The 23,713-nt window shown below is 49.0% G+C and overlaps 2 protein-coding genes across 8 annotated transcripts in view; one reads left to right on the top strand and one right to left on the bottom strand.

Moving 5' to 3' along the window:
* CTBP2 (C-terminal binding protein 2) overlaps positions 1–18,520 on the top strand; it is a 130,454-nt gene extending 111,934 nt beyond the window's left edge. For all 5 annotated transcript variants that reach the window (XM_079312231.1, XM_079312233.1, XM_079312234.1 and 2 more), the window contains 8 exons: positions 9,398–9,552; positions 10,941–11,085; positions 12,486–12,692; positions 13,169–13,383; positions 13,762–13,892; positions 14,721–14,848; positions 15,462–15,579; positions 16,952–18,520. In XM_079312231.1, the coding sequence (XP_079168357.1) occupies positions 9,398–9,552; positions 10,941–11,085; positions 12,486–12,692; positions 13,169–13,383; positions 13,762–13,892; positions 14,721–14,848; positions 15,462–15,579; positions 16,952–17,132 (1,280 nt within the window). In that variant the 3' untranslated portion in view covers positions 17,133–18,520. The remainder of the gene's footprint in view (positions 1–9,397; positions 9,553–10,940; positions 11,086–12,485; positions 12,693–13,168; positions 13,384–13,761; positions 13,893–14,720; positions 14,849–15,461; positions 15,580–16,951) is intronic.
* A 2,860-nt stretch (positions 18,521–21,380) lies between these two features.
* The window catches only part of ZRANB1 (zinc finger RANBP2-type containing 1), a 40,498-nt gene continuing 38,165 nt past the window's right edge, over positions 21,381–23,713 (bottom strand). For all 3 annotated transcript variants that reach the window (XM_079312242.1, XM_079312244.1, XM_079312243.1), the window contains exon 11: positions 21,381–22,884. In XM_079312242.1, the coding sequence (XP_079168368.1) occupies positions 22,666–22,884 (219 nt within the window). In that variant the 3' untranslated portion in view covers positions 21,381–22,665. The remainder of the gene's footprint in view (positions 22,885–23,713) is intronic.

Below are 23,713 nucleotides of genomic sequence, written 5' to 3'. Positions count from 1 at the left end.
GGTTCCTTCACTGGATCTTTGCCATGGGGATGTGGGAGAGGAGAAAGTTGCCAAAGGTCTGGCAGGCTCGGCCAAAATGTTCCCGCTGTGGCTGTTGGGGCTCCAGGAGGGGTGACCTCACATCAGGGTCACTGAACAGACGGGTCCAGCTGGGCTTGTGCACTTGGCCAGCACCCAGGAGCTATTTCAGGAGGTCTTAGAGGGGACAAGGCCTTGGCAGGAGCTGTGGGTTTGCAGTGAGCTCCCTGTTCTCCCTGCAGGGCCAGCGGGCATCGCACAGGCTGTGCAGGAGCCCCTGGCAGCACACAGGGCTCAGGGACAGCCCAGGACAGCCCAGGTGCTCCTGCCTGCCTGGCAGGGCACTCACTGGCCTTTTCACCCTTTGAATGAAGGTGCTGGAAGTGTCCAGCTGGATTTAAAGGATTGGAGTCACCCCTTCCCCAGACCAGAGCTTTGGCTGCTGCCTGGTCCATCCGTAGTGTGTGCAGGAGGAGCTGAGGCAGCTGCCAGCTGTTCTTGGCACTCTGTGCTTGGCCAGAAATGGCTTTGGGGAGGCTCCTGAAGTCAAGCTGGGCTCTCACTGGAGGCTCCCACATTGTCCTTATGGAAAAAGTGTGAGGAAATGCCTGGGCTGGATCCTTGGGGGGGTTGCTGTCCCTTCTGGCTGTAAATGAGTGACTGGAGATGACAACAGCTGTAGGTGGACATGAAAATGAGGATTTATCTTCCAAAAGGCTCTCCAGGCTCCCACCCCAGCAAAGCAATCTTATCTCTAGAGACAGAAACTCCTCCAATGCTGTTTCAAGCCACTTCTGGGATCTAAACCTCTAGCAGGTCTCAGGGATGCCAGCAGCAAAGCAGAGATGCTCAGAGGAAGCTCTGTTGCTTAAAAGATCAATAGCTCTTTGTGTCCAGCATAGTGGACAGGATATCAGTGGTTAACAGCATCATTTAATTGCTACAACAAAATGCTACAATCATTTAATTGCTCCCAGCGTGGCCTTTTCTTTGTTTTCCACTCAGAATCTCTCATTATCAATGTGCAAATACAAGTTCCAAAGGTGCTGGTGGCACATGGACAACTGGTGGGATTGAATCCTTTCTGCTTCCCAAAACTGGATCCAAGTGCTTGCTTTAATACTTCACCTCTTTTTTTTTTTTTTTAATTTGAGGGAATTTCCAGTGTAAACCATAGGGCTGTCAGTGTTCTGTCTGGGTGCTAAAGCCAGGTTTGCACCCCTCAGTGCTGGTGTGTGGTGGACAGCCCTGCTGCAGGTCAAGCAGCAGAATTCCAGGCTGTCCCCATGCCAGGGCTGTCACTGCAAGTTAACAGGCTCATCTTTAGCCTTGATTTCAATATCTCATATTCCAAAACGTCTTTACAGCCTCTGAATCCCTCGGGGCAATTTGAAGTTTGAGCAGCCTCCTGCCCAGATGGCCAATATCAGCAGCTCTCCCCTGGCAGCAGCATCCTTCTCCTTGGGTTTATTTATTTTATCTTTTCAATCAAAAAACTTAAAAAACCAACCAAAAACCAAAACAATGAAAGCTGCCTGTTTCCTGGAGCAGCTCGTTTGTTTTTTACTGCTGTAATTTGTTTCCATTTGGATGGAAGAGGAAAAGATAAATGAATAAAAAGGGCAGGGAGGGACCCAAAGGAGAGCTGGCATGGGATGTTGTCCTGGTGCATGATGCTGTATGGCTGGAATGTGGGGCTCAGAGGTGAACGTCCCACCCATGAAAAATAAAGGAAATATCCTGCAGCACAGGAGAGAGTGCTGGATAATATCAGGAAAACTGCCCACTGAGCACCAGGAGTACAATTTGTTCCCAGCACTGGGCTTAGTAATGGAGCATATTCAAGTAGAATTTATTGGGGTTTTTTGCTACCATGTCTGTGGGTTTATTTCCCTTTTTGGTTTTTTTATTCTTTTTTAAAGATGAGCTGCAAAGCTCAGCCCTGGGCAGTGGGACAGTTTGAGGGTCTGTGTGGTGTCTGAATTCTGACCAACAAACAAACCCTAACTGAGCTTTGCTCCTCTTTCTCCCATTCCTCTCAAAGCAAATAAATAAAAAAATACATGAAAAAAGAAAGAAAAAGAATGTAAAAATTGGAGCTGCTCTGAGCAAGCAGTTTCTCTCCCAGGTGCTTCTTTTAGCTTTCTTGGTAGCCTCCCTCCCTCAGCACCCCATATGGCCTCTCCCATCTGCTCTGCTCTGCCTCTCCCGTGCCCTGGCAGCTCCCACTGCCTCCCTGGTTTTGCCATCCCATCCATCCATGCCCTGCTCTGCTCTGCCCCTTCTCAGGGTCTCTGCATGGCCCTTGGGCCAGCACATCCCTCGGGCACTCCTGTCTCCCATCACCTTGTGACCATCAGGAGTTTCATGCTGAGCTGCTCTTGAAGTCCCTCCTTGATGTTTGGTGTTCACAGACACAGATTTACCAACCTGACAATATGGGAATAACCCAAACACCCACATTTTGATATATATTAGAGGACATGCATTGCTCTTCTATTACTCTTTTATTGCATTGACAGCAGTTCATGTCCTTGCAGCTGCATGTGCAGTGAGATTTAGTTCAGCCCAGAGATAATTTCAGAGACCAGCACTCCAGAGTTTTGCAAAGCTTGTGCCCCAGAGCTGCATCCCCATGGCATCAGCGGGGCATCCCAGTGCTTTAATGGGGGGGACACAAAAGGATGTGTTTCTGGTGTGTGTACCTGCAGGAATAAAATAAGAAAATACCATGTATCTTTATATTTTAACTGAGTATTTCTCTGTGGCTGATGTGTCTGTAGTTCACCTGGGGACTGTAACCACAGTGCTTGGATCAGCTAATAACAATATTGTTTTATATGAGAACTTCCTATGAATTTTTAAAAATACTTTCTTCAAGGAAGCCCTGAGAAGTTATCTGGGAAGGGAACTGGCCAAAATTCAGCTCTTGTGTGCTGGCTGGAGAAACATGCTGGAGAGGCCAGGGCCAGGCTCTTCCCAAAAGCAGGTCTGAGTTTTCCCCTTTCCAGCAGGGCAGGATGAGCCTTGTTGCCTCTTTGCCAATCTCTCTGCAGCTCAGGAGTTTCTCTGAAACACAATTTCCCTCACCAGAGAGGACTGCCATGAACCTGTGGGTTTTTTCCAGTGTGCTGGAAGTTGCTTCTCCTTTGCCATCATCCCTCTTGCCCACAGCAGCCCTGGCTGTGGGCCTGGAGCTCCAGCATCAGTTCAAACTGGGTCTCCTTCAGTGGAGAATCTTCTACCCTGAAAGAGAAGATTCTGCACTCTTTCCCTGGTACGATCCTGGCAGCCTCAAAGATGATTTGCTTTTAAAATACAAAACAATCTATTATTGTTTATAAAATATATATTTGATGTCACTTTAAAAACATGCTCTGTTTGTTTGGCTTCTGTCTGCACAGTACCAAGTGCTTCCAAACTATTTGTGGTTTAGAAAAAACAGTAAATATCTGTTTGGGGTTTTCCCCCTTCTTTCTAAGAGATAAGACTTGTGTTCTCTTCCATTTTTGCATATGCATTCATTATGAGAAGCATTTTTTAACAGGAAAAGTTGAGTGAAAGAAAGAGCATCACTGGTGGGCACGTTGTGGAGGAGTTTGGTCCTCTGGGTCCTGCAGCATCACAGTGCAAAACATCCAAAACATCCTCACAGAATCACTCAGTGGCACCTTTGCCACTCACCTTTCTGCTTGCAGGGAGTGGAGACCCCTGGACCTTGGCTCTCCAGCTTGTAAGGCAGAGGTGATGGTTGGCACAGCAAATCTGGGAGGAAACTTCAAATGTTTAAGCAATTTTTTGTGTTCAAAAGAAGTGCCTAAATCCCCTTGTCCTGTAGTCAGAGACTGGATTTTAGGGAGACTGACAGGTCTTTTGATGTCAGTGTTACAACTCAGTACCAACTGCAGGTAATAAACCTTTGTTGTCCTTCTTCCTGCCCCGTGCTCCAGTTCCAGGACTGCCCTGGGCATCCCAGAGCTCCCTGCAGGGTAGCAGGACCCTGTGTGCAGCAGGCTGTGTGTGCCACAGGATGATGCTGTTGGAACCAGCAGGATGGTGATAAAATGGGGACAGAGTAGCACTTTGGAGAGGCAGTGCTGATGGTGGTGAACGGGACTGAGGTGCAGATTTTTTTCTTATTTCTTGCATGGGGCTTGTCTATAGCTGTTGGTGTTGCTGGCAGTGACAATGGCAGCTGGAAGGAGGAAAAAAACAACTGCTCCAACAACTGCTCCAAGCCCTGCTCTGGAGCTGGGGCACTGCACAGGGTCAGCCTGCCCTCATTCTCCACATAGCTGCAGTGTCCTGCATGCTCCTGACAGAGTGTGGGATTGGGATGGCAATTATAAAGTCATAAAATATCCTGAGCTGGAAGGGACTCGCAGGGATCATTGAGTCCAACACAGACACCCCAACAATCCCACCCTGGGCACCCCTGGGAATGTCCAAACTCCTGGAGCTCTGGGGCTGTGCCCATCCCTGGGGAGCCTGGGCAGTGCCAGCACCTCTGGGGAAGAGCCTAATCCACCTAAATCCACCCTAAACCCCTGGCACAGCTCCAGCCATTCCCTCAAACAGCGACGTGGGGCTGCTTTTACCTGTTTGGGACAAACTGGGCAGGACCAGGAGATGGATGTGTCCAGGAAAATGTGGATCCTGCCAGCAATCCAGTGTCATTTCTGATGCTGAAGATCAATTGATTGGCACGTCAAGAGAGAATCTGGCCCTTGGTTTGTGGGTGCAGCTGAGATCAGCACAGCCTTGCTCTCCCCAGTGCTTTGTGTTTGTTTTTGAGGTGCTGCTGCTCAAGGCTCTCAGCCTTTTTCAGGAGCCACGCTCTGCATGGAAAGAAAGGCATGTTTCATTTTTTAGCTGAAAAAAAAAAAAAAAAAAAAAAAGCCACGCACACAAAAAAAACCCAAACAAACATAAAACGCAGCGTGGCACAGATTAAATCCATTTGAGACAACTAAAAGAAAAAAAAAAAAAAACGTCGTATGTGCAAGTCAATAGGAGGAGGGGAGTGGAAGGGGGAAAGCAACTGTGACATATACAAACCCTTTAGTGTGCATAGCATAAGATTTTTTGGCTGGCACTCACATGATTTTATTCAAGGGCTGGGAAAGAACTACGATTAGTTAAAAGCTTCGGCAAAGTCTGGAGGGAGTGCTCTGAGGAGTTGGGAGCCGCGCAGAGGTGACTGTAACTCCTCTCGCAATTGCAGACCATTCTTCTGGGGCTCAGGACAAAAGCCTTTTCTTTTCCCTGCGTGTTCAAAGAGACATTTGTCTTGAGATGTTGCAGCTGTGGGCCGCGGGATCGCTGGTTTGAAGATACCCCCTCGTAGACGAGAGGAGAGGCAGCGCTCTGAGAAGTGGTAGTATTTTATCGTGTGTGGGTCCCCCCTTCCTCCTCCCTCCCTACTCCTCCACTGCCATGTGTGGCTTTTAATAAGAAGAAGAATGTGGAGGCAACATTTTCCAGGCAAGGGGAAATTTCCTGTTTCTTTTCTGTTTGTTTAATAAAGTGTGTAGTTGACTGTAAAACTGTAGCTACTTGGTTGCGAGCGGGTAATTCAGGCGAGTGTCAGGATCGCTTCTTGATGCACTTTTATATACTGCAGGGCAACATGTTTAAAGCCTTTTTTTTTTTTCTTAATTTTTTGCCTTTTTTTTTAAAATTTTTATTTTAATGTTGCGTGGCGCAGGCAACTGAGATTAATAAGAATTAGGCAAATGGCTTCTGCTTTTGTTTCGGTGAGATAGTACCAGCCGTCTTGCGGTCACACAAAGGCTGCCATTTAGCAGGAGCACTCCCTAATTCTCTTGGCAGGGGTGCCATTGGGATCGGATACAAGTGGGTGGCAAAGGGGAGGAGCGGCAGGAAAGGACAAGCAGGCTTTGTGTATTAAAAATGAAACAAAAGCACTTTATACGCGGGGCTGCGTGCAACAAGCGGCGCTGCCTGTGAGCCGGGGTGGAGTTGGAGTTTGAGTGCCTGCAAAACCTTGCTTTTTTTGCCTCTTTTTTTGCCTCTTTTTTTTTCCTCTCTCCCTATTCCTTAGAAGCTCTTCCCACACTGCTGGCCAGGCTCCACAGGCGGTTGAAAACGCCTTGAAAAAAAAAACAAAAACAACAAAACGTATTGAACAATACTTGCCCCAACTTCGCAGGAACAGCTGGGGGGGTTCTCAGCAAAAATCAGCTTCAGATGGCGTGGGAGGCACCGAAATTGGGCGGCAGAGCTGGTCCCAGCCCAGCCGAGGAGAGCTGGTCCCCAGCTCCGCGGGGCTGGTGATGCTCGTGGTTAGCACAGCCCTTTCCCTCGGCTGGGTGCAGCGAAAGGGTTAATGGCTGCGAGGTTTTATCGCAATTTTGGGGGGAGTGGCTGCTGTTTAATTACTTTCTGATCCGTGGCATACCTCGTTCTTAATGAAGCAGTCGCCTGCAGAACAAACGTGCTGTCTGAGCCGGGGTGGGTTGGTTTTGTCACCCAGACGTGTTGGTTTGGATGTGTTTGTGCAGAGGTAGGAGCCAGGATGGGGAGGAATGGATGCAGCGTGGTGGAAGGGTGGGCATGGAAAACAGAGCGTGGTTTAAGCTCCAAACCTGCCAGTGGTTTTTATTAAAACATAATTTACATTATGCATCTCATCTGTATTGATTTGCTTCAGAACTTTCCTTGTCGAGCTGAAATAAATTCCCTCCTTGAAGGAGGAGAAAGGAGAGCAGTTCCTGTGAGTAGCTCACGGGTCCCAGCCCCAGTCATCCTCAGTGACTGCACTTGAGTGTGTGGGCAAGGGTGACGTGCCTAAGAAGCCTGTGTCATCATGCACAATTACATCCCTAATCCCAAGCAAAGACACAGATGCTGTTTCAAAAAAAAAAAAAAAAAAAAAGGAAAAAAAAAGCTGTGTTTCGTTTGACTTTCAAAGAAGCTTATGTAAGGGCAGCATAATAAACCTGTTATTTTAGGGCTTGGATTAAATGTCAAAGTTTCAGATAACCTGTGGTTTCATCTTCCACCTGCCACACTCACAGGCAGCCAGTCCATCCTCTGTGTGCCCTGTGCTCTGCCTTGAGGATGGTCCTGGTCCCTGGTAGGCACAGGGCTCCGAGCTTGGGGACAGGGCTGGCACCACCAGGGCCACCTTGGCCCTGCTTCAGATTCCTTTTTATTTGCAGTTGTGCTGTGAGGCTGGCAGGTGATGCTCTAAGCCTGGGAGATCATACACATTAGTAAGCATTTAAGTCAGTGTTATAATTCACTTGCTTGTTAACCTGAGAAAATAATCTAGCTGGGGTGCAGTGCTGCCCAGAGGGATTATGTAAGCACTGGGAGATTTGGGCATGTTTTTATTCTTGCTTATCTGCTTATCACAAGCTTCTTTCCCTTATCCAGATCGTCTCGGCACCCTAGCCTGCCTACTGACACACTTGCACTCCCATCTGGATGAAATGCAGGCAGACATAATGGATTACTTCCAGTAATGGAGACCTCAGTAGGGGAGGGGGAGGGAAGGGCTAGTTCCAAAAGCGCCCACCTGTAATGCTGAAAACCTTCAGTCAGGTCTGCTGGCTTGGTTGGTTCTTCATTTCTTGAAGCAGATTTAGTAGAAAAGGAATGGAACCCACTCCATTAAACTTGCCTGTTTCCATGGAGTTCTTTTTTCCCATGTGCAATGAGAGTAGCTGTGTGAGTGTGGCAGCAGTGCAGGGTCCCTCCCCAGGACCATACTCTTGGTGCCCACAGGTCTGGGGTTCATCACTGTGAGCTGTGAGTAGTGCTCATGTCTGTAACACTCAAATCAGCTGGGGGAGATTCCCCCACAAAATACCCCAAAACAGCCCCATGGAGTTCCCTCAGCCAAGCCCTGGGCTTGTCCCCCTAACCACTGCATTTAAAGGTCAGGCAGATGTTGGCTGGTAGCCTTGGCTGGTTCTTGTGCAGATCTGGGATTTGATAAGGAGAAGCTTTGCTGGGGCTGCTTGTGTGAGGGTTTGGAGACTCAAACCCAGACCCTCCAGCTCCAGTCATCTCATGGTGCAGCAGCAGAAATAAAGCACCACAATTACCCAGAGCACCTGGACCCCTCACCTGTGCTCTGCCCAGAAACTGCCTGGGCAGCTGAGAAAGATACCTGAGATATTTCATAGGGTCCTAATATAATAAACACCTTTACTGAAAGGAAGGTGTTGAAATTTCTAAGTGACTTATCCCATAATGAACCAGTTAATCCCCAACAGAGCAATAAATAGGATATTAAATCCAGCCTTCTGTGGCCCTTGGTGTTGATCAATTCCTTCCTCAGAGGAGAATGTTGGGTTTACAAAGATGAGCTTTGCTGTTCCAATGAAACCTTTGGTAGTTGGTAATACATCAGAGTATAACCTTCTGTGCTAAAGAGGTCTCCAATGTCCTGCTCTTCCCATGATTTTCCAGTAATCCTGTTTTTTTGAGTGACAAGTTTGGACTTGTTTTTGTGAAGTGGTCAGAATGATAAAGAAATTCCCTAAAAAATAGGGGCAAAACTGTAGCTGTGTTCCCAGAGAGTATTGCAGTCCCTGGGCAGACTTGACCTGGGCTGTGGGAGCCCTGCCCAGGGCCCACTGTAAACCCCACTGTGTAAAGCCCCAATGTAAAACCCCACTGTAAACCCCACAATGTAAAATCTTCCTGTGTAAAACTTGCAGTGTAAACTCCATAATGTAAACCCTGCAGTGTAAACCCCCCATGTATACCCCACTGTGTACAACTCCACAGGGTAAACCCCAAAGTGTGAACCCCATAGTGTAAAACCCCATAGTGTAAAACCCCCCAGTGCAAACCCCACAATGTAAAACCTCGCAGTGCAAACCCCCCAGTGTAAAACCCCCCAGTGTGAAACCCCCCAGTGTGAAACCTCCAGTGGGAACACACCCAGTGCAAAACCCCCAGTGCAAACCCCCCAGTGCACACCCCCAGTGCACACCCCCAGTGCACACCCCCCAGTGCACACCCCCAGTGCAAAACCCCCAGTGCACACCCCCAGTGCACACCCCCAGTGCACACCCCCCAGTGCACACCCCCAGTGCACACCCCCCAGTGCACACCCCCAGTGCACACCCCAGTGCACACCCCCAGTGCACACCCCCCAGTGCACACCCCCAGTGCACACCCCCAGTGCACACCCCCAGTGCACACCCCCCAGTGCACACCCCCAGTGCACACCCCCAGTGCACACCCCCCAGTGCACACCCCCAGTGCAAACCCCCAGTGCACACCCCCCAGTGCACACCCCCAGTGTAAAACCCCCCAGTGCACAGCCCCCAGTGCACACCCCCAGTGCACAGCCCCCGATGTAAAATACCCCCCGTGTACCCCGGCCGCTGTTCCGCAGGCATCCGCCCGCAGATCATGAACGGCCCGCTGCACCCGCGGCCGCTGGTGGCGCTGCTGGACGGCCGCGACTGCACGGTGGAGATGCCCATCCTGAAGGACCTGGCCACCGTGGCCTTCTGTGACGCACAATCCACTCAGGAGATACACGAGAAGGTACCAGGGAGCTGGGGGATGGCGGCAGCGGGGTTTGGCGTTGTCCTTCCGTGTCTGTAAAGCACCTTGCAGAGCCTGAAGGGGCTCCAGGAGAGATGGAGAGGGGCTTTGGATATGGTGTGGGGCAACAGGACAGTGGCTTCGCTGCCAGAGGGCAGGGATGGATGGGATATTGGGAAGAGATTCCTCCCTGTGGCTGCCCCTGGATCCCTGGCAGTGTCCAAGGCCAGGCTGGACGTGGCTTGGAGCAGCTTGGGATAGTGGAAGGTGTCCCTGCCCATGGCTCACTTCCAGCCCAAACCAGACTGTGATTGTTTGATTTTTGAGCAGAAAGTGTACAAAGCTGCACTTCCTGTCAATCAGCAGATAACATCAACAGAAGCCATTGCAGATTAAAATTCATTCAAGCTGTTTTAGAAGCCAGATGTTATTTTGGAAAAAATAAAAAAATCACTTCATCTCTTTGCATCAGGTTTTTCACATCAATGTTATTAATGTTTCTCATGTTTTTTGAAGTCCGTGCTGCTGCTGCTGTGGCTTTGCTGACACCATCCCAGCTGCAGCTGCTGAATCTTCACAGGTTTTGGGTGCACCTCCAGCAGCTCCTCCCTCTCCAGGGAGAAGTGGAGGAGCTTTGGGAATCATTCAGGCAGGTCCATGCAGTATGGATTAGTGTTTCTGCTTGGAAGCTCAACTACATGTAAATACTTCCCTTAAAAGTATTTTAGATACCTCAAATGAGGTTTGAAGTGATGAGAAATCACTCACAAGAACTGGGAAAGAGGAATACAAATAGCATCAGTGCTGGTCTTTGCAGATATGAAGTTTGGGGGAAGGAGAAATGGGAGTTTTTTGTGAGACATTGATAGATGACCCAGGCTTGGGGGGTTTGGGTGGGTCTTGTGTCTCCAGAGCACTGAGGTAGCTTGTGGTGAGGACCAGTGAAGATCTGGATCTTTGCTGTTGGACTGTGCAGCCTCTGCAGAGCTTCTCAGGTCCCCTTGAGAATAGACAGGAAAGGTAGATGTGACTGGTGTGGCCAGGTTTGGACATGCACAAGGAGGTCAGGCTGTTACGAGTGTCCCATATTCCTGTTCAAACCCAGCTGCAATTCCTTTCTAAAAGCAGAATTACTGCTGCTTGGAAGCAGAGGGATTTGCAGATAACCACCTGGAAAAGGGTCCAGGTGAGAGACAAACGTGATTTTCATCTGCCTGGTCTGCTCAGATGTAACATCATAATTTTCAGATACTCACCAAATCCATTTCTTAAGGTGCTGGCTCAGACAGCAGGTCAGCAGTGAAAGTGTCCAACTCACTGTGTCACATTCCAGATTTCTGAGCTGCAGGTGCCCCCCAGGTGTGCCAGGCTCCTGTGCTGTGTTGCAGGTGCTGAATGAGGCTGTGGGGGCCATGATGTACCACACCATCACCCTGACCCGGGAGGACCTGGAGAAGTTCAAGGCCTTGCGGGTCATCGTCCGAATAGGCAGCGGCTACGACAACATCGACATCAAGGCTGCTGGGGAGCTTGGTGAGTCCCAGCTCTGCACCCTGGGTTTCTGGCACAGGAGAGCTGATACAGATTTAGAAAAATTGGAGGAAGGGTGTTTTATTATATTTTGTTAAGCAAGATCAGTCTCTTGATCTGAGCTGGTTCTCTGAGTCATGCCTGCTCTGCTGGGAGGGCTCTGTGTTGGATGGTGGAGCAGGAATTGTGTGTTGGGTTGTTTCACCTCCTTTGCCATCTCATCAAAGGTGCCTCAGGAACTTGAAAAAGGCTTTTAGTGGGGATTGTCAAATACAGGGAGACTCCTGTTGTCAGACAGTGCTGGGGCCACCCAGTTTCCAAACTGGTTTGGGTGGTCGCAGACTTTTGGCTGCACGTCCCCAGCTGCAAGAGCTTAATTGTATCCCTGGTTTTAGCAGCTGAGTTACAACAGGCTTTACTCATCTGATCCCAAGATTCATTGTGTGGAGCAGCCCTGCAGTTGTGTTTGGGATATGTTGTATTAAAGGTTATCTCTGGGGAAGTGAAGAATAACAGCCATTCCACCTGAGCCACTTTACAGAGATATAATTGCGATAAGAGAGTCTCAAATAGTCATTCCTAAAAAAAGCAATTCTCAATATAGGGAATTGTTTTCTTTTTTCAAGAGGAGAACAGTGCCTCCTCAGTCTAATGGTTTCTTCATGTTTTTAACTCTTATTGTTATTATCCATTATAACAATGTTCTGAGGCTTTGAACATCAGGAAAGGAAAGATATAACGAATAAAGTAATGGGATACTGCAGCATAATCCTTCTTTTTTTACTTGGCAAATTGGGTGGCCAAATGATGTGGTTTCGAGTAGAAAATGTAATGACTCCCCACAAATGTAGCGTAAAGTTTAATTGGTATTGCTTTCCATAAGGTAGTTTTTAAACTGTGCAGTCAATCAATGACCAGTGCCTAAACAACGGTGCCAGGGCCACCCACTGGCTGGGCTGGGCACCAGTTTGGACCCATTAAAATGGTCCAGAACCCAGAACCCAGCATGCTGAGAATGAGAGGATGGTGTTAAACCATCATCATCCCTGGGTGTTTAAGGGGACAGAGTAAATACCAATGTAAGGAGCTTGTGGGAAAGGCATCTGGGAGTCCTTCATTCCATAAATGGGTCCCTTAGATGGGGGGGTAGGAGCTATTGGGGTTGGGCACCAGTTTGGACCCATTAAAACGGTCCAGAACCCAGCACCTCCAGAATGGGAGGATGGAGCTGAATCATCATTATCAGTGGGTGTTTAGGGGGTAGAGTAAATACCAATGTAAGGAGCTTGTGGGAAGGGTAGCTGGAAGTCCTGACATTCCATAAATGGGTCCCTTAGTGGGGACAGGAGCTGGCGGTGGCACTGTCACCGTGCGGGGCTGTGACCTGTGTGTGGCCTCCGCAGGGATCGCCGTGTGCAACATCCCCTCGGCCGCCGTGGAGGAGACGGCCGACTCGACCGTGTGCCACGTGCTGAACCTGTACCGGCGGAACACGTGGCTGTACCAGGCGCTGCGCGAGGGCACGCGCGTGCAGAGCGTGGAGCAGATCCGCGAGGTGGCCTCGGGAGCCGCCCGCATCCGCGGAGAGACGCTCGGCCTCATCGGCTTCGGTGCGGGGACACGGTGCCCGGGGGGCTCGGCGCCCGGGGAGGGACGCAGAATGGCCGTTCCCAAAGTTGGAACCACCGGCGTGGATCGGTGGGAATAGGGAGAATGTCTCAGGTGGTTTGTTTGAGCTGTGGTTTAGCCCTTGGGGGAGCACTGGTGAAACACAGGTTTTAGAGGGATCACACTTGTAGAGGTAGTGCTGCCATCCTCTCCCAAAAAAACCCATCCCTGAGGCACAGCTACACCAGCCCAGCCTTCCTGAGCCACCCCAGGCCTGTGTAAAACAGAGCTTATTCAGCCACAGCTGTAGAGACTTTGAGCGTTCGAGGTGGGATCAGCTAACTCCTAAAGCTCACAGAGCGTGTTTGAATGGGGACCCTGAGGGCCCAGGGGAGGTGCTCAGGTGCTGCGGGAGCTCAGCTGACGGGCGCAGGGAGCTGGGCTCAGTTAACTGGCCTGTCCCTTCCCTTCGGCACAGGGCGCACTGCGCAGGCGGTCGCGGTCCGAGCCAAGGCCTTTGGCTTCAACGTGATCTTCTATGACCCGTACCTGCAGGACGGCATCGAGCGCTCCCTGGGCGTCCAGCGGGTCTACACCCTGCAGGACCTGCTCTACCAGAGCGACTGCGTCTCCCTGCACTGCAACCTCAACGAGCACAACCACCACCTCATCAACGACTTCACGATCAAGCAGGTGATTAATGCGCCTCATGTGCACGGCCCAGGAGAGTTTGGTGGGCAGGGCCCGAGTGCAGGAGCTGCCACGGATCCCTCAGCTCCCCCACTGAGCCAGCAGCTCCAGAACAGCTGGTTGCACCCAGGTGTGTCTCCCCACAGTATTTAGGGGAGCAGTGTCCTGCCAGGTAAATGATCCCCATCCCTGTGGGCCAGAGGTGATGGCAGCAGTGGGTTTTGTTTGCCAACAGCAACCAGAGATGGAGATCCCATGGAAAACAAACGTGATGGGGTTTGCTCTGGAGCACAAAAAGCTGTCCCAGCTGGAGGCAGCATCCCGGGGTGGGGGTGACAGGATGGGCTCAGTGCAGCAGCTGATGTCCCCCCTCTCTGGCAGATGAGGCAGGGAGCGTTCCTGGTGAACACAGCCCGGGGGGGGCTGGTGGATGAGAAGGCCTTAACCCAAGCGCTGAAGGAGGGACGGATACGAGGGGCCGCGCTCGACGTGCACGAGTCGGAGCCGTTCAGGTAAAGCTCTGGCCTGGCATGGCACTGCCAGGGGGGCCCAGCCCCCCCTGAGTGCCACTGCCCCTTGTCACACAGCCCAGCACTGGGGCACAGTCCTGCTCTTGTCACCTTGCAGCAGCCATCAGTTCTAGTCCAGCACCGGGGTTATGTGTGCTCAAAGGGACACTGGGAGCTTAGAACAAGAACCCAGCCTGTGTTCACAAAAAATCCCAAAACATTCACTGGCCCATGAAAACAAATTCACTGCACTCAGTGCTGGGCATTTTTGCCTGCAGCCTGGGAAGGGCTGGGTTGTAACTGGGAGTGTAGCTTCTCTCAGCACAGAAATATTTAAAGAACAAAAAGTTTGCTCCTACACAAGGGGAAGCCCCAGTGTCCACCCCTCCCGTCCTGGGATGACCCACAGCCTGTCCCTTTATCCCCACACTGCTGCAGACCTCCCCAAACATTATTCCCATGGGAGCATTAAGCCCAACCCCACACGGGTTGGTGATTCTGCTCTTTTTTGGTGCGTTTTCAGAAGCCTGCATTTTCTGAGCCCTGCACAGAAACTGTGCTTCCTCCCCAGCACTTCTGTGGCCATTTGGGGCTGGCAGGACCATCAGACCAGGGAATCATGGAATGATTTGGGCTGGAAGGCACCTTAAAGGTCATCTAGTTGTAATTCTTTGCCATGGGCAGGGATACCTTCCACCAGAGCAGGTTCATCCAAGCTCCATCTAGCCTGGCCTTGGTGTTGCAGAGGGCAGGCCATGAGCCTTTTGCTGTTCACCTTTTATTTTTTTGTTTAAACATTGAGCTCGTTGGTTTTTTTTCCCCTGCTCCCAGTTTTGCTCAAGGCCCATTGAAAGATGCTCCCAACCTGATCTGCACCCCACACACAGCCTGGTACAGCGAGCAGGCATCCCTAGAGATGAGAGAAGCTGCTGCCACCGAAATCCGACGTGCGATCACAGGTACCCAGCCCCTGGGGACACCTGGGACAGGAGCCAGGAGGAGCAGAGACAGGGATTCACCCTGCCCCTGTCCCACCAGGACACTGGGAAAGGGATCTAACCCCAGTGTCCTTTACTAAAAGAGCTGAGAACCCAAACTTCCTTGATTTGTCATGACTGGGTGAGGGGTTTTTTGTTGGTTTATTTTTTTTAATGAATGGGTAAATACTGGTGTCTGTGACTGGGAAGAACAGGACAGGGAAGCAGTAATTGCTGCCCTGTTACTGATGCTAACCCACACAGTGGTGCAGACACAGCCACTGCATTCCAAAACCAAATCCCAAGGTGGTGGGCACAGTACTCCAGCAAACAAATGCTTCTCTTGTGCTAAAAGTCGCCCTCAAGGGAACAGCTCCTCTGAAAGCCAAGTGTTTGGAGTGAGTGGGAAATTCATCTCCAACCCTGTACCTCAGGACAGCCAAAACATCCTCCTGAAACTAGGAATGTGGGGTTTTTTTTCCCCTCCCATCCTTTACACTGACAGCCACAGTGACATTACAAGCATTGCGGCTCATTAGAGGGTGATAAAGCTGGGCCCTGCCTGACACAGCCTCACCTTTCTCACCACCTCCAGGGCGCATCCCAGAGAGCCTAAGGAACTGTGTGAATAAGGAATTCTTTGTCACGACGGCTCCGTGGTCAGTAATAGACCAGCAGGCGATTCATCCCGAGCTCAATGGTGCCACGTACAGGTGAGCGGCAGAACGGGAGCGCCGGCAGCGCCCGGGAATGCGGGACAGGCGGGACAGCCAGGGTGGCACCCGGCTGCTGTCACCCTCCCTGGGGACCAGCACTCGCAGCACGGGGCTTGCTGGTGCTGCTTGAGCCGCCCCCGCTGGGTAAAGCCTCTGCGGGCTGGGAGTCACTGGGCAGCGTCTCTGGAAGCGGCAGGACCTCCCCAAGCTGGGTGTGACTTCTGAGCTGCAGCAGCAACTCTGTGTCCTGTCCATGAGCAGCCTCCCAAAGGTTAATGAGCCAGGGGAAAAGCTCCAAATATAGGGCTGTAGTCAGGTGACCCAATTTCCACCTAAATCCCAGATTAAGGGTTACTTCTCTGTTTAGATGGCACCAAGTGTGCTGGCAGGAGACAGGCTCAAGGAGCTGGAGCATGGGCTCATTCAGGGTATCACCACTGCCAGAAATACCCTGAGCTACAAAGTACCCTGCAGGGCACATCAGGTCACGTCTGGCACAGCCAGGCTGGCATTGGCCAGCAGCAGAGCCCAGGGCCCCAGGCAGCTCCTGGCCCATGCAGGAGGCTCCCTCTGACCAGAACATCCAAACCTGGGAAAAGCCTCCCCCTGTTCCCACTGCTGTTCCCAAACGTGTGGGCAGTGCCACACCTGAGGACAAGCCTTGGCTTCCCAGCTTAACGTGTCTCTGCAGGGAGCTTCATCCTGGCTAAGCTCCCTGCAGCCCCTGTAAGCTGGCTCAGCTCAGCACCTTCACAGGCAGGGAAAATTCCCTTCCCTCCCACCTTCCCAATCCACCTTGCCTCAAGGCAGTGCAGCCACAGGGAAGTGCCTCACATGGTTTTGTCCTCATTGCCCCCCCATCACACCTTGCAGAAATTATTATTCTCCTTTTCAGACTCACTGTTGTTTCTTGGAATGTGTGTAATTTTTCCTGCTCTTGGAAAAGCTAGATCAGATCTGATCCATTTTGGAGCTGTGCTGTTCCATGAGGAAAATGCAGCTCACCTTCCACACAGGGAAAATTTACAAACCAGGTGTTGATGTTCCAGGCTTTCACACACAGGGATGATGGGGTTTCAGAGAGCCTTCCAGATAGTTCCTTACCCAAATTTCCAAAGGAGAAGGGCTTCCCCATGGTTCAGGAGGCTGTGAGAAGGCACAGAACAAGCTGCAGTCCTGGTGGTGGGGCAGAGGACACTTTCCCAAGGCACAGCAATTAATGTTTGACTCTGAGCTCTCCTTTGTAACTCATAAGGAGAACCAAGCCTGGCTCCAGGAGGGAAGTGGGATCTCAGTGCTCTGGTGGTGGGGACGGGTGCGTGGTGAGCTCTGCTGTGACAAAGCCTCCTCTCTGTGTCCCCTGTGGCAGGTATCCCCCTGGGATGGTCAGTGTGGCTCCAGGAGGAATCCCAGCAGCTATGGAGGGCATCATTCCCGGAGGCATCCCTGTCACTCACAACCTTCCCACAGTGGCACATCCTTCCCAAGCTCCATCGCCCAACCAGCCCACAAAACACGGGGACAACAGGGAACATCCCAACGAGCAATAGCAGATAATTTAAAAACCATTCAATAAACTTAGGACCAAGAGACATTGGAAAAGAAGTTATACATGAACTAAAAGAGAAGAATTTGATACGGAATTTGTAATGTTGATTTTGGACAGACGCATCATTGATGTTCCAGTGTTCCCAACAAAGCGACAGCAGCCAAGACTGGGGAGAGGCCCTGGAGAAGTCACCTGCTCCCTGCAGTGCTGAAAACTAGGATGTGATACATTAATGAGCAACTTCTATTATTGTGTGTTGAGTTTCCTTCATCTGTGCATCAATCACATGAATAAAAGTGAATTTCTTTTCCCCCCTCAATTCCTTGGGAAGGACAGGGCTCCTGCACTGTGGCCAGGCCACTGAATTAAGCCATCTTTACAGAGTTAACAAGAAACCATTGTGTGGCTTCAGCCCTCTCCTTTCTCTTGCATCTGGTGACCTCTCCTAAGGGGGGGCAGCAGTCCTGGCTTAGAAGTGGAAGAAAAAAAAAAAAAAAAAGAAAATACTCCTCCTTCTCCTCCTCTTTGCAGTCTCACAGGGCCAGTGCTGTAACAGAAGTTCTCCTGCCAGGTCTGAGTTCCAGCCATTCCAGCCAGGATCTGTGGGATGGGGAGGGCAGAAAGGGCTCCTGGCACTGACCACTGCCCTCCCAGGCTAAGGAAAACCAAACTGCCAGTCTCTTCTCTGCCCAATACACTGAATAAAGTAGCTGTGCATCCACCTACGCCCTGCAATGATGCAAGAAAAAAAAAATAAAAGAAAAAAAAAAGAAAAAAAAAAGGAAAAAAAAGAAGAAAGTATTAAATTTCACACACTATTTGTACTCAAATATATTTTCTCAGTTTTAAATCTGCAGCTATTTTATCAAGTGGAAAAAGTCTTGAGCTGGAAAGGGTTCAAGAATAATGTTGCATTTCCTTATGTCTCAGGAAACACTTTTTATGGTAACTTGTCAGACTGTCTATGAACAAAATCCACTTTTTTAGACATTGATAAAAGTCTTCTTTTCTTCACGTGATATTTTATACAAGAACACTTCAAGATGTGTTATTAGATGTGACTGATTTTAACAAATCCTATTAGATTTGTATCAACTAGCTACATGTTATATTCATAGTCTTTTGTGAATCATCGCCTTTTTGTTTTTAAAGATGGCCTGTTTTGAGCCTTTGTATGGGTACATTCCTGTTTCTGTGACAAAAAAAAAAAAAGAAAAAAAAAAAGAAAAAAAGAAATCTTGAGCTGTCCCAAACAGACAAAAAAAAAGAAACCAATGGCTATCAGTATGTTTTGTTTTAGTGTGTTACCGTTACTGTATTTGTTTATTGTAAAGGTGGACATTTAGCGTTCAGTGCAGTTTTCAATAAAAAGTGATAAAATTTCTATAATTTCTGAAAGGCAAGAGCTCTTGCTGCAATCTGGGGCTTGGAGACACTGAGAGGTAACCATAAGGTACAGAAACAACATTCTGGTCACACTTGGTGAGTATTTGCAGTCCAGTGGGAGGGGAAGGTCCCTCCAACTCAGACCATTCTGTGATGATGAGATCCCTGTGGGTTTCCACTAAGCTACAAAGGTCACTACAACTCAAACAGCACTTTCTGTACATTCTCAAGAGCTGAAGCTTTATCAAACCATTGGAAAATAAAGCCAAAAAAGTGCTCAAGAGGTGCTGATGGCTTTGAGCCTCACTGGGCCTTTTCTTGTGTCCATCCTCCTTTCCCACTGTCCAAGTGCCATACACATGGAGTTAGATGGGGACTAAAAACAGCTGAAACCAAAAAGTGTCCAAGTTACAAAACTCTGTATTTTGTTTGCTTGAAATTAAACTGAAAACTTGGTTACCAGCTTCAAACATCCAAAAAAGAGGTGACCTGTTACAGTGATTGCTCCTTGTCAATGTTCAGCATAGCCCAGCAGTGAATTATCTGTGAGAAACTGGGATAAAACAGATCAGATACAGGGGAAGTGTTTGGGGGACACTGAAATGACCATCAAAACCAAGAGGGAAACATTGAATTGATGTTAAGATTTAGAGTTGTTTTAAAACTAAAGGAGCCCTGGTACTTTGTTTCTCAATAACCTGGTACCTCCCTGCGCCACAGGATCCCCTGTGCCAGCTCAGAAAATGCTGCAGCCTTCATCCAACACCCAACTCCCCTTCCAGAACCAAGGACAGAAGTGCCACGAGCTCAACAGGAGCAGAGCTTAAGCCATCCCCAGGGTTACAGGTGCCTGCAGGGAGAACACCAGCAAAACATGCAAAGATTGGAGCTGTGGATGCAGAAAGGGAAGAATATCATCACACCAGGAGCTGCAGCTCTCAAATGGAAAATTACTGGGCAAAGAGATGGGAGATGAACAGCTGCTGCTGGAGGTCTGTGGCTGACAGAGCCATGCTGCTGTTGTCCCACTCAGGGAAGGCAGACAGGAAGGCTCTCCTTGGATAATCATCTGTTCCCCAGGCAGAGCTGCAGAGATGTCAAAACAAGCAGCTTCAAGGTGACAAACATTAAATAAAACCTTTTAAAAAGGGTATTAGGGGAAGTTACTGAATAAAAGGGAGAAAAAGCAGCAATTAAAGTCTCCAAACACACAAACCAACCTGGGTAATGGAAGAAACACAACTCGGGGGAATTTGCCATAAGCCATGCAGCAGAACTTTGGAAGAATCCAGAATTACTAAATTTTAATATATTAAAAACAAAAGAAATACAGGGATTTTCACTGAGGAAGTCATAAATAAAACCAGAAAAAAATCCTGACCAGCTGTAAAGGAGGTAGCAATGAAAAGCTAAATTCTAGGAAAGCGTGTGCTGCTGTGAGTAATATATGAGGAAAATAACATTGAGAAACCCAATTTTTAATCTATATTTTCATGGCTGAAAGTGCAGAACTTGCTGACAAGCTGCAGGGGAGTGTGTGCAGATTAGTCTCAGTGTCTGTAAACTTGGAGGTGTGTGATTGAGGAGCCACTGACATACACTGACTGCGGCGCGAGCACGAAGCCGGGGGTTGCAGCTCTTTAATCTACAGGTACAGGAGGTTTGGATTACTCTGATTCTGGAAAAGACACTTCAGCAGTTCCCAAAGGGCCTGTGAAGCATGTAAACCTGAACAGATCTTTGTACAGCACATCAGAACAAAGCAATAATGATCAAGGAAGCCAAGTGATCCAAAGTACCAGGACTGTGCTGTTGGAGTGAGAAATTCATGGGTGCATGCATGTGAGAACAGCTGAACTGGCCCTGGGGAGTGCCCTGCTCTGGGAAGGGCTGGGGGACAGACAGGGGCACAATGCAGCTGCCCATGCAGGAGGGCAGGGCCAGTTTGGCTCAAGGAAGATTTTCACATTGGGAATTCTCCCCTTGGGACAAGGAAGTTTCATTGCCCTGAATGGAACAGCACTGCCAAATGAACTGGGGTGGGAGGTGCAAACTCCACAGCATCCTTGGAGCAGCCCAGGGAATCAGGGGCTTTTCCTTCTGTCCCAGGGCAGCTGGGCAGGGGCAGGCTGGGATCTGAACTTACAGGCCTGGCCACTGACCAAGAGCTCCTCAAGCTGGCTGGGTTTGGATCCCCATAAACCAGCACAGAGCAGCTCAGGGCACAGATCCTCATCCCAGCTTACCCTGCATTCAGCTCCCCTGGCAGAAAAGCTTTACAGTCTCAGCTAGACAAGGTATAAAAGGATTTCACTGCAAGGTAAGGACAAAAAAAAAAAAAAAAATTCCCAATTTAGAAAGGGAACTTGAACCAGGACCGTGCGCTCATGAAGAACCCCTGGAGTATCTGGGGTTGGGTGGTGAATTTGGGTCACTCACACATGGCAGAGCAGCATTCATCCTTCACCTGGAAATCTGGGCATGCACCAAGCACAGGAAATCTAATGGCCAAAAAAGGTGAAGACATAATAAACCTCAGTGGAATCTAGGACGGGGAAATTGCAGAATTAATACAGTACTTCATTATTTCTTTACTTTCGGTGTCGTCACCAAGTTTCTGTAGGAGTTGTGCACGTTTCAACACCATCTAAGCAGCATTTGGAAGAAAAAGCAGCAAGTTCCTCAGGGTTTCCATAGCTCTGAACTACATAAAAATAGGTGCTATGGGGCTTCTTTCCAAATTCTAATTAAAACAATTTCATCTACTGCAAAATTTCTTATTCAACCACCACACCATCAAAAGTGCTTTTCAAGACAACCTGAATTGCACTGTATATGTAAAAACTGGCATTAACCTTTAGTGTTTCAGTGAGATTTTTAGATAAACTTTATCCATTACAGGTTACATGGCTAAAGTTATCAAATATAATAAAATTTCTACTGGAGAATATACTCTGAACTTACAGTCTTAGGAACTTACATAAGTTTAAGTATGGCCACATCAATCAACATGCAAAAAATTCCCAGGTTTACATACTGAGAAATATATAACAGTGCTTTTAAACAACTTGAGCATAGATTCTTCTTTTTAATTAGAACTGCCAAGTGGATTCTCACTAGATTTAGTGACTGAGGAGTAACCTTTAAAAAGGTGTTTTTTCATTTGCAGCCAAGTTTGAGTGATCAAAGAATAAATGATAAAATTCTATCATTTGCAACACAGCAAGACGTAGTTTTGACAAGATTAATTTCTCAATTGTGTTCAAGTTCTCAGATTTCACACAATTTTGTTTAGTGTATGCTCACAGGAATAAAATCCCTATCTTTTAGGTCACTTCTCTGAATAAATATCCTTTTGTATATTGAAAGGAATCTATTAACTATTAGAAAAAAAAAATAAAGGTAAAAAAACCCCAAAAAGCTTTTTCAGGAAACAAATTATTTCACTCAATGAAAATTTAGCTTCTCTTCCAGTTTGTTCTGTAGAGTTTAGGCTTTATTATGTGGGCACAGCAATAACTAAAATATTAGTAAAATATTGAACATATTTTTGCTTATGACTTGCTGTGGATATCTGTGCAAACAAAATTAAAAAACAAAAAAAACCTCTCACAATCTGACTTGGGCACTAGTGAGATTTCACAGGAAAAGGCCTTTCAGGGAAATGTCAGAGTATCTAAAAGGTGATGGAGAAGACCAGGTTCTACTGTAAAAGAATCTCAGAGGGAGGAGATATCCATCCAGCTCACATGTGCTTTCAGAAGTGCCCTTAGTTGAAAAATTTCTCTGCAGTAATTAAGATGCTGGTATACGTTTCCTATTACACAACCTCTTACACAACCACATGCGGTACATTTATAGACAGATTTACAGTCAGAAAGAAAAATGGGGTTGGTTTGGTTTGTTGGTTTGTGGGGGGTTTTTTTTTTCCATCTTGATAATAAAATTAGCTGTTTTTTGTTTCTTTTCTGTGTTTTTATACAAACTGTAGTCCAGCCCACTGGGCTCTCTGCAGGCAGCAGGACGAGCGTCCATCCTGTGGGAGAATCCTTCCCAGCCTGTATCCCCAGGCACGGGGGCTGCACACCCTCTGCTCCAGCCCCAGGCTCACTCGCTCACACGCTGCGCTCTCAATCTCTTTATTGGCCTCACTCGTCGTCGTCGTCCTCGTCCTCCTCGCCGTCCGACAGGGACGTGCAGGGCCGGATCTGCCGGTAGCGGTCCAGCCACTTCTCCACCATCTGCGTCACCAGCGGGTGGTTGCGCCGGCGGCAGCTCTTCTGCAGGGCCACCAGCACCCCGCCCTCGGTCACGCAGCAGTCCAGCCACTCCCGCAGCAGCTTCTCCTGCTGCTCCTCATTGCCTATCTGGGGGACACGGAGCACACAGTGAGCACCACTCCTGCTCCATCACACTGCAGCACACAGTGAGCACCATTCCTGCTCCATCACACTGGAGCACACAGTGAGCACCATTCCTGCTCCATCACACTGCAGCACACAGTGAGCACCATTCCTGCTCCATCACACTGCAGCACACAGTGAGCACCATTCCTGCTCCATCACACTGGAGCACACAGTGAGCACCATTCCTGCTCCATCACACTGCAGCACACAGTGAGCACCATTCCTGCTCCATCACATCAGGACACACAGTGAGCACCATTCCTGCTCCATCACACTGGAGCACACAGTGAGCACCATTCCTGCTCCATCACACTGGAGCACACAGTGAGCACCACTCCTGCTCCATCACATTGCTCTGGCATCTCTTCATCCTTGCCAGCCTCTGTCCTAGGGAGCCACTCCAACCTATAACACTGTGTTGGGTTGATGTGGCCAGAAATGTGGATTCTGTCACCATCTGTTAAACCAGGTGGGGCTGTGATCCTGATCTCCTGGCACACATTATCTGCTAATGGGCCACCTTTAAACCAGCTGGGCAATCATCTTTACCTTTCCCATGACCCACCCTTCATCCAGGAGGAATCACCTGTTAATGGGCCATTGTTAAAAACTGGGTGTGGCAGAGATTCTTATCCCTGTGGGAGATATCTCCTGTTAATGGGCCATTGTTTAAAACTGGGTGGGGCAGTGACCCTGATCTCCTGGCACACATTATCTGCTAATGGGCCATCTTTAAACCAGCTGGGCAATCATCTTTATCTTCCCACAGACCATGCTCCCTCCAGGAGAT

Source organism: Erithacus rubecula (genome assembly GCF_903797595.1).
Source record: "Erithacus rubecula genome assembly, chromosome: 9".
In the NCBI taxonomy this organism is placed as follows: domain Eukaryota; kingdom Metazoa; phylum Chordata; class Aves; order Passeriformes; family Muscicapidae; genus Erithacus; species Erithacus rubecula.
Note: the sequence above shows the minus strand (reverse complement) of the source record. Positions and strands in the feature narration are given on the sequence as shown.